Source organism: Microchirus variegatus, assembly GCF_963457635.1.
Source record: "Microchirus variegatus genome assembly, chromosome: 2".
Taxonomy (NCBI): Eukaryota; Metazoa; Chordata; class Actinopteri; order Pleuronectiformes; family Soleidae; genus Microchirus; species Microchirus variegatus.
Window position 1 is genome coordinate 23,577,084 of NC_139803.1, and position 15,062 is coordinate 23,592,145.

Consider the following 15,062-nt stretch of genomic DNA (forward strand, 5'->3'; position numbering starts at 1 on the left):
AATATTTTAGTCAGACGGGGCTCGCGATTGCGAGGGGAATTCACACATGTTAACCACACGGCTCATGAAGCGGTCGCATGCAGAGAGAGGAGACTATCATCATCATCATCTCTCAGACTCACTCTCACAGCAGCTACACTACAAAAGTCTCTTTAAGAGTAGGAGGAGGAAGGAGTTCCTGTTATTAATGTCACAGCAGCACTGATGGCACAGCAGCCATGTGGCGGCAAAAGTGTTCCAGTAAACTCTGGGCTGCAGAAGTGGAAGCGACATGCATTATTCTACAGAAAAAGGAAGTAAGTTGGGCAAGAAGTGGCAGACTTTTTTTCTTCTTCTCTTTTTATAAGATTGAATCTTTTTTTTTGATAGCTTGTAGATTGCAAAAACACTGAAAGAGAGAGTACTTTGACCTGTTAACTACATTCACATTATATTGAGACATAAGGAGGTGGAGTTTAGAGATGCACTAGTATAAATAAACATGTGATAAGCCGCCAGGTGAGTTTCCATTTTATTTATCCCAATAAAAGTGTATTGAGCAGATCTATGGATTCTGTACAGGCAAGAAACAACTATTTACAGTTAATGAAACCAAGCACTGATGATTCATTCTTGCTCTTTGGGAAATCCATGCAACATCCATTGATGAAAAAAAGAGTTAAGAATGACTCACTATAACTAACCTGCACATTCTGTGGAGGACTCAAGTCATAGCAGGAACTTCAAAACAGCATCTGTGGACCAGTTTGTTAAGGCTGAACTTTTCATGTTTCTGTGATTAGCACCGAGTGGGCTAAATAAAAAAAATGCCTGAAGGCCATTACAGTACCCAAAACACTCCGTTTATATGTACATTACAACACAACGTAGATAAGTGTACAAAGTTAAGGCAATGTTTAATGTAAATACCCTCGTGTATAAATTAAAATCACTTAACAGTTGTTCCGAAACTCCCTACGTTCACTGGCCTCTTATATTAAAGTTGCGTTGACGTTGTGTGTATATATGTATATACACATTTTGTCATTGATACTTGTAGCTTCAACATTTTTCAGGCTGAGATATAAAGTTAAAGGACAGGTTGGGGTCACCACTGACCAGGTTTTTGTTCGACAGACCAACACCTAACGGCTGCTCAGACATGTGCGATTGCCATAAAACCAAAATAAAAACTCAAAAGTGTTGGTGCTGAAACTCCCATTTCGCAGCAGCTACATGGCTAAATTCAGATTAACGGACGCTTTGTTCAAATCGGACTCATTAGACATAATGAGTGTTATATATATGAATGTTCACATTTACAACTACAGGTGTCTTCAATCTGAACGCGACTGTTAAAATGGCGCACACACGCAGAAAACACATCATATCACTCTGTATTGAAGCAGGAGATAAATAAAGATGTACCATTACTGATCCCTCAGAAAGGGAAGTTATGGTGAACGGATAGGTGAGATTTAGCTCGAGCAGTGATCCCCAAAGACTGGGTCAGAAGTTAATTTGTCCAAATTTCCCTTAAGTCGAGATTTAAGTGTTTACCAATTACATGCGTAAATGAGGCTGTAATTCATCTCATAGAAATGTGATTCTGATATTAGAGGTTAGAGATATGGATGTAAATGAGTTGCTACAAGATGCACAAATTTGCTCTTGTCGCAATACATAAATAAGATTATGATAGTTTGCCATCTTTAAAACAGTTTGATAACGTTATTCATGTTTAAAACTACACAACTTCCTGCATAGAAAAGAGGCTTAATTGTACAATGTGTGTAACAAAGGCCGCAGTTTTCCCGTGATTACAGTTCATGAGGTTTGACCCTTTATCACTTCTTGTCCATGAACCCCAGAAGCCATTTCACCACGGGTGTGTGATGGAGCAATGATGACGGTTAAAGTAATGCAAGTAAATGTGGTACAGATGAAGCTGTTGAGTCACAGAGAGGAAGGGTGAGAGAGAGTGGTTTAGAAACCCAGAGGGTGAGGAGTCACCAGTCCTCCGTTCTCCACCATGGCTGCAGAGATGGTCCGCAGGTTCTTAAAGAGCCGTCCGGAGTCACTGGAGCGCAGAGACTTGATGTCACGCATGACTCTCTCGTGGGTCTGAGGGAACAAGGGCAACAGTGACAGAAGATGAAGTGTTTCATCAACAAGTGACAAATGAATTGTAGAATTTGTCTGTAAAATAACTTATCATGAGATTTTGACAACAGATATGTTGGCAGGACGTGGAATCATCAATTAAAACACAAAAGCTTGGTTAAACAGACGTTCATAGAATGACAATTTCAAAGGGATAAGTGAATAGCTGAACTAACAGAGTTGATTGCTAGCAATTGTAGCAAACAGACGTGGGTACGGTTTGCTTTCACATATACATAGTTATAAATGAACCAAAATTGTCTGCGAATGTCAGCGCTGCATTGCCGTAACGAACCCGGAGGGGATTGATGCTGGGCAGAGGACGGCGCTGACGCGCCCAGTGGAAGTTCAGGGTAATCCCGTATCTCATCTCATATCCATAATGCATTTAACTACCAGCTTTCATACCAGAGGAACAGTACCAAAGTAGGGCAGATAAAGCGGTCGCACCTGTTGATTTGGAGCGCACCAAAGTACTGAGATTACATTCACACCTACGCAAACAAACCGAACCAAGGACCCAAACACGTTTGGTGCGCACTAAATGCTGTAGGTGTGAAAGCACGTCTAGTTTTTTAGACAGTTTATGAACTATGAAGCAACACATTTGTGCCGAGTCATTTCAAAGACATAATTCTCCAACTGTGTAACAAATATTGCCCAACATGACTCAGCTAAAATGCTTTTACTGATTTTTATTTGCATTTTTACTCAAAAGTAAAGTTGGATTTTACATTTCTATCTGTACGATATCCGATCCAGTGACTTTTGACCAGTATTGGAGCAATTCAGATACTGACTGATACCGATTCCCATCCCTATATAATTACTATTATGGATTTCTCTTTTTTCCTTTCTAATTCTTATTATCATAACATCAGAAAAACAGGGGCAACACAAAGGACATGTGCCGCTATGGCATTGTCTGCCATGCATCTCCATTTTAAATAATGAATTCCTGAATGTTTTAGACGTGGGAAGTGAACAGACATTTTTAACATAATTTCATGAACACAATTAGCTCTAAAAGTAGGATTTAAATGGTGTCTCACCTCCATACACCAGGTCTCACACAGCATCTTTTCATGCTGAGCTGTGGCCTGGCCTTGACTCAGAGAGCGTGAAGCCCTACAGAGGAGAGAAAGAGAGGGAAAAGAAATAAGAAATGTCTCAAGGAGTTAATGTGTCACTTTATCTTCTAAATGAACATCTGTGTACCTGGACAGGACGACCACCATGGCGTAAATGTCAATGGCACCGTCTGCAACTCTCCTCAAGACAAACTGTTCATCTGAAACAAAGAAATGCACAGAATGATTTCTGTGAGAAGAGGATTTCTGTGGACAAATTGGAAGTATTTTTGTCCAACTATCTCACCTACACACCAACACTTACCAATGATCTTCTTGCCATGTTTGACAAGCAGCTCTTCAATGACCATTCCAAACTGTTCAATAGCTTTAACAGTCTAGAAAATACACGCACATAATGATCAGAGACATGAAAACAGAAGACTAATCAAACACAATCAGTTTGCATGTTTTGTTTGGACACCCACTCGCTCACACATACATACCAGTTCACCACTGTGTGCCAGCTCCGGGTGCACGGTTCCCTGCAGTGTCAAGCCTGTGCTCAAACCTGCCATTCTACAAACACAAAGAAAGAAAGAATGTGTCTTATTCTCACACTCAGCCACAGAATGAAAACAGACCAACAACAGAATTCAGTCCACCTTGCACTGCAACTATTTCCACTCAACTACAAAGAAAACAAACTTAAAAAACTAAAATGGTTCAAAACGTTGTTTAACACATACAAATTCAGGCTAAGAAAGTGTAGCATGACTAATTTGGAGTTAATTTGTTCCTTGGGTGACTGAGACTGATGAACACTGCTAAAAGACCTCTTTCACATGGCACGCTCTGTAACCGCATTACATAGTTTGTTGTGTTTGTTTGTACGTGACCACATGAGAAAGAGCTCAAAGCTGGCCGTCACACAGAGAGGTGAGATACAATCTCTATCTGGCACATTTTTTCTAACAATATCTAGCAGAAATAGTTATTTTCTAGACTTCACAGAGCATCAGTTATGGAAGTTCAAATATTTTAGTATTACTAATCACAGACTGAAGTATGACTGAATTTCCTAGCTATTCAAAGTTGAACTGTAGCGCTGGAAGCTCGGTTTTTCTTTCGCTAATTTCAAAATTGGGACATTCAAACTCATATCTGTATTTTCTACTTCTTACATTCTTAAGTCATTTAGTTGAATGTAAGCAAGGGGAATTGACTATGACTTTGGAGGACAGAGGGCATAAAAGATTCAGATGAGCAAGGCACTTTCTCACTTTTCCTGTATTAAGTAAGTAAGTGAATCATTGCTTAAGTAACCTTTTGGCTCTCTTGCCCATTTCTCCAGCGAGCAGACCAGCGTTGCCGAGCGGGTTCTTCAGTGCCTTTTGTAAACTCTTCAGCTGGTTACCGGCATTCTGTAGGGAAGCAGGAATCAGTCAAATACTTATGTAAAATCCTGAAAACATAATTTGTTAAGCAATCAAATACTGGGAGTTGTTAAAAACCTCTACCTCCAGATGTTTGCTTTACTTTGCACCTTGGGTATTTTCTCCTATTTAGATACAAAGCAGTTCATCTGGGGCTTTAAAAATAGAATATAATGACAAAATGATAACTTATGGTAATGAATCTCATTGGCTTTCCAGGAATGTAAAAAATAAAATGTCACTTATATCTGGATCAAGACATTTAAGGGTTTATGTACAAAACAAGCTGTAAATTGTCACCTCCAAAATATTTCCTTGCTGACCTGACAATAACAGGCCAGAGAAATGCTCTGTAATTTACCAGCAATTCAACAGGAAAACAACAAGCCCTTTTCAGCTCCATTAGCTTAAACACTGCATAATTGTGGCTGTATCCAGTCCAGGAATTTAACATTTTCTCTTTTATCTTTAAAAGAACCAAGTCACGGAAAATAAACTGTCAGTCAGTGTTGCCGAATGTGCAGTTTTGAGGCTATTTCTATTGGCAATGTGTGTAATTTTAAATCCAATTTAAGTGGCTGGACTTTCTTCTGCTTAATATTAAGAACACGAGAGACTGACAAGACAACAAGTGTCAGGAAACACATGATTGACACTGAGCTTTGGTGTAAAATAGGAATAGGGAAGTTCTACAAGCTCAAGATGCACAGCTTTAGAAATAACTTTGTGTCTACACAACGTCTGTACTTTTCCACTAGACATCTTCAGATCACCACAGACGAGTCTGATTGAGAAGAAGAAAAAAAAGTCCAGATAAGTGGTTTAATGTTACCTGGAAACCGTTGAGGGCCACAAAGAGCCGCAGGATGTCATTGGTTCCCTCAAAGATTCTGAAAATTCTCAGATCCCGCATCACTCTCTCCACTCCAGCGTCCTTCAGGAACAGATACAGAAAAAAACATCAGGACTTCCATTTTATTTGTATTTATTTATTTATTTACCTAATGCTTATGGAACAATAACACGTGTGCCATTATTTAAATTTGAGGGGGAAAAAAAGAAAAAAAACATGCTGTGCATTTATCATATAAAAGATTCAGATCTCAGATTCTCACACACCGTAAACAAGGATGTGAAATCTGCAGCTGCAAAGTGCAATAAAGAAAACGTGTATTTGTGGCAGCACAGATGATAAATTCAGCCCAGTGGAGCAGAAATGAAAATCTACCGGGTAAAAGTCTGATATTACTTCCTTGGTGACATGAAACCCTGAGTCAAAAAGTACACTGAGAGCAGAACTTATCAAAGCCTCTTCATGTGTGGGTGTTTTCCACTCTGTGTTTGAGACGGCATGAATTATTTCACTGTTGTCTTACACAAACATGATGGGCACAAATTTTTTAACAACTTATAATCTTTTTGGGAAAAATGTTAATTTTCTGCTTCTAAGTTTATGAGATTTTGAATTGTTTTGCTGTTAAAAGAGCCCACAGTCTGCACCACAGCCTCTATAGTTCAACTAAGTGTTGTTTCATGATGGGGCATACTTTCCACTGTGTTGATGAGAAGCAGCACGCCTGTTCTAAATGTGCCCTCCTCGATCGTTTGGTTTATTTTAAGACCGGCAACAGTATTGTTTACACAACTTAAAGTCGCCCACACATCACCCAGCTTCTTTGTGACAGTCTATTCTCAGGTTCTTGGTTGACTTTTTTTTTTTTTAACCTAAGGAAAGGAAACAATCAGTGAGGTTTAGGGTTAGGGTTTTAAAAATATGTTTCCAACGAGCGCTTTGCACGTAGCAACTAAGTCACTCAGCACCAGACTGATGTTTGCATAGAAACATCGCTTTCTACTGTGAATCAACTGCTAATCAAGCATAGACAGTCATTGTTGAAACAGGCCTTTCAGTAAATAGTCTGAGTTCACGTCAATTGGAAATGACAAAATGTGACACTATTATTAGTTCAGGGCGTGGAGTGATGCGCTAAAGCGTGAAAAACAAACCCTTTCACAATTGACAGAATTGAGAAATGTGCATCGTCTGGGAATTAAGCGGGAAGTAAAATTCTCCTCATCAGATTCCTTGTTTAAGTTTCCACCGCAAGTGAAGAAGCGTGAAGACTCGGTCAATAAATTGATGACACGTTTTAAAACAAAGCTGTTTTGAGAGAACAGAGCCACTCTAATGTATATTCATTGTAACTCCTGAAAGTAATGCTTGAAGTGACAAGCATTACTAACATGACGCTTCCTAACGTGTGGGCCATGGTCTGATTTAATGCAGGTGGGCCTCAGACAGGGATGTAAATATTAATCATCGAAACATAATGTTCTTTAATCTGGGGGAAAGCAATGATTTATGTTCTGTTAGGCCATGTATAGACTGAACAGAACGTAAACAATCTTTTACTTTGATGCTTTCAAAAAGTTCCCTGTAAAGATGGCACGAATCAAAATGTTGTAGTACATATGCCACACATTACAAATATCATAACAGAAACGGGGACAGAATGAACCAGGGGAAAGAAAGGGAAACAATGTCTATTTGTTTACATTTTGTGCGGTTTATGTGCATATTTAGCGACTTAACCCCCTGCAAATATTTATCTATTTTTTTTAAGTGACTCACGACAAATCTACCGACTTTCTGTCATAAACCTAAATAGTTTACAAGAAGGAAATGTACAATTCTGCCGCATGAGCGAGAGCCATTTAGCTGTATTTACTGACACGCGCACAGAAAGAAGAGCTGTGTGAGCACAGTGCACACACAGTCACAGACAAACACCGTGCACATAAACAGAGTCACAGCTGTGGATGTGCAGTGCAGCCGACTGTGTGTGGAACAATCACTGATCCATCCATCGATCCATCCATTATCTACCGTTTTATCCTCCACAGGAGGGTTAGTAATTACTATTATTTTTGATCAATATCTGTCTTTTTTTGTCTATCGGTTTCTCAGCAATCATCTTGTCCTCTCCTTTGTGTCCTCTTCTGTTACACCAACTGTCCTCCTATCCTCCTTCAGAGCATCCATGAACCTTCTGTGGTCTTTTTGTCCTGTTAATAATCAATATCCCTCCTCAGCATGTGACCATAACATCTAAACTTTGTCTCTGAATTTCAGCAAAAATAGTGTTTCTTTACTGAAATAGTGTGCTATATATGAGATAATGAACTAGATATGGGTCGTGAAAGTTCTGCTAAATTATAGGGGGCCTTAAACTGCTAAAATTGGGGACTTGGGACATTTGGCACTATGGCACAGGAACCATTTGTTTCTAACAAAAAAGGAATCAAGTTTTTCAGGAAAAATCCCTGCTATGAAAAGGCAGTTTGAACTCGGGTTATTTAACCCTCTGAAATCTTGAAAACTATTCTGATTTTTATAAGTTTAAATCTGTTCGTCTTATCTAGTAAACTAAATGACAGAGTTTTTATAGTCAAGGAAGTCGTTTCTGTTTTGGAAAAGCACATTTAGGATTAGCCACCCAAGACAAATGTTGACCTTGCTTATTTCCATTGCAATGTGTTGTGTTTGCTTTTCTATTTTTTATTTTCTGTGCACACACTTGACTGGAATGTTTGTAAAAATAAAATAAATAAATAAATAAACAACATATCAACAGCTGGAAGATTTCAGCACTTGACAACACATTTTCAACACCCAGCTGGTTTGTATGCAACAGGATGTGGAAAGAACACTAACCTTCATGAAACCCATGCCGCCCATGACCTGAATACACTCATCAGTCACGTTCCATGCTGCTTCCTGTCACATTTGGGGAGGGGGGGGACAAAACAAACAAATATGAGTACATTAAAAAAAAAAAAAAAAAAAAAAAACACGAGCTTTTGCTTAGCTAATATAATACTTCAGTTATTTACTTTGAAGACACCCAATTCCTCTGTCACGATTTCTTAATTTTTTTCAGGAAGTAACATAAATATGATGAAAGGCATGTGGTGTTCCCCAGGGTGTTATTTTGTGTAAGTTGGTGCTAAATAAAATCAATATACTGCACATTTATCAAGATTTACCCAGTTAAAATGAAGGAAATAATTAAAACTAAAGAAGCACCGTCATTCAGGCATGGTGGGAACTAGCAGCCCTTCTTGTATATCTCTCTACACTTCTTATTAACCTCTGAGCATGTTGTACTTCTAAAACTTACAGAGGCAAAGATCTTGCTGATGGCAGCTTCAATCTGGAATTCCGTCGCTCCACTGTCCATGTTGCCGCTGATCATGTAGGCCATTGACTGCAAAAAGACGGGAGATGAAATGTCAGTGAGGTTTATCAACTTATTTAAAATCCCATGCACTTTATTTGTGTGGCAACACTAAACCTCTAAAAGAGTGTGGTATATAGTCTTGCAAAAACATGTTATAGATGTTAATATATAATATATATATATGATGAACTGTAACTTATTCTGACCTCAGTCACATACTGCAGCATTGCCATGCGTGCCATCTTCTCCTGAATGGCTCCGTAGTTGTGAATCTTGTTACCAAACTGGGTTCTGTTGGCTGCATGATCCACCTGATTTGAAAAAAGAAAAACATTAATTAAGCATTCTGTCAAACTTTGTCATGGTTAAAGGTGGTTTCAATTAAAAAAAAGTCATCCCTCTTACAGCAATTCAGAAAAGTCGAAAAGCATATGCTGCTCCTGCTCAGCTTATAAATTATACTGACAGAAATTCTTTAATTTGAAATTGTATAGTCTATTAGTATTAAAGGGGTCTGTAAAAGTGGATTTTTAACTCTTGAGGGAGGGGGTAGGTTGCACCTTCTTAACCAGTGGTAAGCCCAAATTGTGACCAGTTGTGACACCAACCATATGAACCAACCAGTGGTGCTTCCCCCTGCTGGCTACTGAATATATTCTTTTTCCATTCCAAATAAAAAGTGGACTTTTTATTTGGAAGTGACATAGAAGTGAATTCTGTTTTTCATATACCGGTCTTGCGGGAAAAATGCAAATCACGGGACAAATGAATATCACAAAAAAAAAAAAACCAAGCTATGGGTATGAACCACAATACCGCCCAGCACTACTCACTATTTTACTGGCCTGTTTACTTTTCTTTTTTCAGATTAATTAATTTATTGACAGCCATCCGGATGTTGACAAACATCATATTGATTCCAGAACAGAATTATAGACCCAAGCTTTAAATAGACAAAGTAATAAAAAATGCCATACATAAGACAATACTCTTTTGCATGTACTGGTAATGATGCCGTTTCTGATATTGCAAAATAAAAATTAGTTTACACATGTTACACAATTTAGAACAATGTCAATGTTTGGGGAAGAAAAACTGATCAGAGTCCGTCTAAGTCTTCAGCACCTGTAACATCAGCAAGAAGTTGAGTTGACATCAACATAAGACCACGTTGAACAACAATGCAAGACGGGGAAATTCCCTACGACCCACAATGTAGGAAATACATGACTGATGGGGGGGGGGTGTGTATCACTGACAGTATAGATAAAGATCACTGCAGCAGATGGAAAACACCTGCAGCAGATACAGAGACAAAAAGCTGCTGTGAGCTGAACTTAACACCTAAATCATACGAGGTGCTCAACGTCTGCACTTCTGCCCACTTCCCTTCCTGTCTGCATTTATTATATTGCAGAATGAAGAATTCACTCACGGCTTTGGCGATCACGCCCTTCATGGTGCCAGAGAGGGCAGCGGCCATGCCGAAGCGCCCGTTGTTCAGGATATTCATGGCGACCTTGAAACCGCCGCCGACCTCTGCAAGCAAACAGTCGGCTGGCACACGGACGTTATCGAAGTAGACCTCTGCTGTGTTGGACGCCTTGATGCCCATTTTCTTTTCTGGGGGGCCACTGTGATTAAGAGAGAAAGCACCATTTGAGTGATACAAAGATATGAAATTTGACCAAAAGGCTCAACTGTAGCTAGGGCCAAAAACTTAACCAATATCAAAAATTGGTCAATATGGATAATTAACAAATGGAATTTAATCTCAATGTGATATCCTAGTCAAATAAAGCTGCAGTGCATAGCTTCTGGTAATTTAAACTGCAGCTTGCACCCATGGTGTTGCATTACTGCCATCTTCTGGAGTTAGAAAACTCCTACACTTCCCGGTCCATCATGTTCTTTCTTTCTTCTCATCTCCTGTCCTATATTCTACCTCTGTTTGGCTTTTGTTAACAGAAATAATGTAACATGATTTGTATGCCGCATCCTTCATCTGTAAACAAGCTTTGCCAAGCAAAACAATCATAACTGACCGAGGGAGTGTTTGTGTGTATACAGCAGCAGCACTGGGGGGGTGGAGGCAGCCATCTTACTTTACTAGCTGAAAGTTGCTATTGCTGCCGTAAACTTATCACTTACTGTGTGGAGCACAGGAATGTCCCCTGGCAGACAAAGACATATAAACACCACTATACTGAGAAACGTTTTACACAAAACATGCAAAGCAATTGCAAGTTTTTATAATGTTTAAACATGATAATTATAGCACAATATACAGTATATAATTCTATTATAGCCCTAACTGTAACTTAAAGACACTCACTGTGTCACTCCTCCAAAGCTCCTCTCCACAATGAAGGCTGATATCTTGTCCTTCATCTCTCCAGTGTTTGGATCCTTCATGGGCGTCTTGGCGAACACTGTGAAAATCTCAGCCAGGCCTCCATTACTGACAGAAAGAAGGAGTTATTGCATCATCAGCCTTTAGCCACTCCATTACATGTTACTTGTCATATTATGTTGTGCTGCCTCCTTGTGGCAAAAATCACAAAGGACAGCAGTTTCTCTCACCTGATCCAGATTTTGCTTCCATTCAGAGTGAAGTACTGTCCGCAGGGAGACTGCACAGCTGTGGTCTTGATGGAGGCAGCATCAGAGCCACTGGCTGGTTCAGTCAGACAGAAGGCTGCGATGTGTTCGCCTGCAGGGACAAATGTACACATGTACTCTCAACCATGTGCAGTACACACACAAAACACAAAAAAATCCTTAAAAATAAAGTACCAAACCAAATTTAACAATTTGCCTGTTTATTTGAGGAATCATTCATATTTTGAGAAGTGTAGGAGACTGAGGCATCTAAACTTAAGGGTTAGGAATCTCTCCATTTGCAAACTCAGGGCCCCCAAACAGCATGTTGCATAGGGCCCCCCACAAGGCTAGAAGCATCTCTGGCTGAAACACAGAGTATTGCCAGCCAGATCCTATAACAGGCATATCAACTGTAATAAACAGTGTTGAAAGTGATGACTTAAGATGCAGCAAGGCACTGACTGCCTGCTGGCCATTGTACCTGTAGCAAGTTTAGGCAGGTACTTCGCCTTCTGAGCTGGGTTCCCAAAAAGCAGAATGCCCTTGAAGCCAATTGACTGGTGAGCACCCAGAGTGATGCCAACGCCCAGGTCATGACTGCCGACGATCTCAACCAACCGGCCATACTGTGAAACAGATAGGTTTATATTTATATTAGACTATTTGCAAATGTCTGTTTCACTTTCTCACTGAAAAACGTAGCAAGAAGATAATATTTGCTAATGTGTCCATCATTGAATAAATATCCACAAATCCATAAATGGGCAAAGGTACCTACCTGTGTGTTTGTGAGGCCAAGGCCGCCCAGGTCACCTGGCACTTGAAGGCCAAAGGCACCCATCTCCTTCAGGCCCTCCATGGTGTGATCCTCCACCTTCTCCAAGGCATCATTTTTGGCAGGATCATTCACTTCCTGTTCACATAGAGCAAGAAGAGAGAAGGCGAGGTGTGAAGATGGCCGCATCCATACTTTTCATTTGAAAACCATATTTTCAAATAAAATGCATCCAGACATTTTTCAAATGTAACAAAAAATTATAATAATGCAGGTGTAGTTTCAGAAGTTTGCAAAGAGGCAGGTAAGTGTTTTTATAAATTACCTCGAAGAACTTGCACACTGGCCCCACAAGTTCTCGGAGGAACTGCTCCTGCTCCTCGTTGAGAACTATGCCACAAAGCAGAAGAGTTTCAGTATGACATTTTTACAGTTTGACAGAGCCATTTAAAGGAATGATGACTTTCTTAGAAAAGTATAATAACCTGAATAACATCTGACCTACCTGAGGGAAAGGGAAACACCTGAGCAGTGGCAATCTGCCCCTTGAAAATGTTGACTGCGAATGATTTGGATTCCTAAATAAATTGAAGACCAACATTGTTAAGTGTGTGCTAACAATCGTTTCAAAATGCAGAGTTAAAAGCTTATGAAATATTTGTAAACACACTTTTGCTAGCTAATATTTACTTAGTCACTAACTCAACTCAAATACTATTTAAAAGCCATAATAAAAATTATCTATACAATAAAAAAAACTGAAATATAGAAATGAATGAACATACATGAGAAACTGCTTGTTTTTCCACTTTAGCAGTTGCATGACTTCCGACTGCCACTGGCTTCTCTAGCACGGCCTTAAAAAGAGCAGTAAAACACAAAACTCAAGTTCAATACAAAAAAACAAGTGTTTGGCTTAGTTCTGCATTATAGATTTAATGCAGAGAAGTTGTGGAGTTAGCATAGCAAGTGCTCTTTCAGTTTAACCTGTAGACATTTTGGAAGGCTTGTATAGGCTCTGTTTGCACAGCAGCCATTTTGACAGGTCAAATTAGGAAAGTACAGGTGTAAATAATCAAATGTATGACAAGACTGTCTAGTTCTATTTAGCTTAGTCAGTTTCAGGGTGCATGCCAACTCACTGTCACTCTGTTCTGAATGTGTCCTCTGCATTTAACCTGTCCCGATTACACACCAATTGTGAACACAGTGGGCAGCACTTTGGCATTTTTATACTTTAAATGTGTCTTATTTTATTGCTTTTTTTCTTTTCCTACTACTTTTTCTATAATTGACAGTGTTGACCTTTAGCCCATTTTGCTGCTCTAACTTCAACTGGTTTGGGAACAAAAAAGTCAAATCTAATCGAATATGATTATTGTGGAGTGAATATCCAATCTAATGCTATTTATAAAGCACTTTAAAAACAACAACAGCTGAAAGTGCTGTACATCAGAAATAAATAAACATTAAAACGTGTGACTTAACAGACCTAAGAACAAACAATAAAATACTGTACAAAAGAAAACACAAATAAACAAGTCAGACAATAAAACTATAAAAAAGATCAAAACAAACGTCTCATACTGGGTCAAAAGCCAAAATGTAAAAATGGGTATGCATCAGCTGTCTTGTATGAACTCTGTCCAGGACAACTGCTGGGACAGGGTCACCTATAAAACTGAGTCATGTGACCAGTGAACCTTCACCCACTTCCAGCGTTATGTCACCCAACCGGTTCGTTTAGCCAAACAAGGACAATAAACAGACTCTTTGTGATCCTAACGTTATTTAATGCAGCATTCACATGTGAAACATTTATATTTAGAACACTAGTTAAAATATAGGTCAGTCCGTGTTATTGTACCTGTGTAGCTTCACTGGCATAGAGACGGGAGTTCAACACAGCAGGCACAGCCCTGGCCTGACGCTGACCTCTGTAGCACAGACAAATGACATCACTAAACCACTTGTTTAAATTGAATATTTCAGTATTTAGTAGTCTGCATTAAATGTGTTCAACAAGAGTTCAAGACAAGTAACTTACCGAGACAACACGGGTGGAATCCTGAGGATGGTGCCGCACAATGCGGGGGACTGGGTTACCTTACGAAGCAGCATTATTATTTAATTTAACCTGACGAGGAGAAAATAACATATGAATCAATCAGTTAATTAACACACGGACCGTTAGCTAACAGCTAAAGAAGAATAGCTAAAGTCTAAACCAGCGTTATATATACAATTTAACGCATAGCATAGCAAGAAGCTAGGCTAACTAGCTGTAACTTGGCCAGGTCACTTTTAATTCGCTGTATTTACTCCTCGGTCCGCGCACCATGAGTGGGAATAGCAAGTAAAAAGATTGAAGTCACTATATCATAACGCACTGAGGGGAAAAGAGCATGACGAACCTCAAGAAAACGTCCCAGATGTTCTTCCAAATGACGCCGACAGTATTCCTCAATGAACTGCTTTCCCCCTCCCCCAACTGACGTTGCCTTCGCCCAACCGCGGTGCTTCATGGAATATGTAGTTTTATGTATGTTTCTTTTGTTGTAGTTTCACAGTATCGAGGAAGTCGATAAAATAATTTAATAAAGCATTTAGAATTCAACAAAGCATTCTTTGATCTTTTTTAAAATGTTGTTTTTATTATTTTTATTTTATGCTTACTGTGTAGCATGTCATTAATGGATGTTTTGTTCTTGTAACCACTTTCACAAACTGAAGTCAGAAGAATAATGCAAGTATCAAATTTATTCTCAAATAAACAAAAGGTAGCAATATGAAA

At 39.2% G+C, this 15,062-nt stretch overlaps 1 protein-coding gene across 1 annotated transcript; it reads right to left on the bottom strand.

Moving 5' to 3' along the window:
- Positions 1-504: 504 nt before the first annotated feature.
- acadvl (acyl-CoA dehydrogenase very long chain) lies at positions 505-14,771 on the bottom strand. Its single transcript, XM_083910682.1, has 21 exons — positions 14,683-14,771; positions 14,316-14,405; positions 14,136-14,205; positions 13,054-13,125; positions 12,774-12,846; positions 12,594-12,658; positions 12,272-12,406; positions 11,975-12,119; positions 11,473-11,602; positions 11,225-11,350; positions 10,325-10,523; positions 9,096-9,200; positions 8,830-8,916; positions 8,364-8,426; positions 5,481-5,582; positions 4,539-4,636; positions 3,719-3,791; positions 3,538-3,610; positions 3,361-3,433; positions 3,195-3,270; positions 505-2,103 (listed from the first exon to the last, which is right to left on the bottom strand). The coding sequence occupies exons 2-21, from the start codon at positions 14,387-14,389 to the stop codon at positions 1,966-1,968; spliced, it is 1,977 nt and encodes a 658-aa protein (XP_083766808.1). The 5' UTR covers positions 14,390-14,405; positions 14,683-14,771; the 3' UTR covers positions 505-1,965.
- Between the last annotated feature and the right edge of the window lie 291 nt (positions 14,772-15,062).

Coding starts and splice junctions, on each gene's coding strand:
- acadvl (XM_083910682.1), bottom strand. CDS start 14,389: ATGCTGCTTCGTAAGGTAACCCAGTCCCCCGCATTGTGCGGCACCATC. Junction 12,847..13,053: donor AAAAACAAGCAGTTTCTCAT/GTATGTTCATTC, acceptor CAATTTATTTAG/GAATCCAAATCATTCGCAGT. Junction 2,104..3,194: donor GTGAGACCTGGTGTATGGAG/GTGAGACACCAT, acceptor TTGTTCCCTCAG/ACCCACGAGAGAGTCATGCG.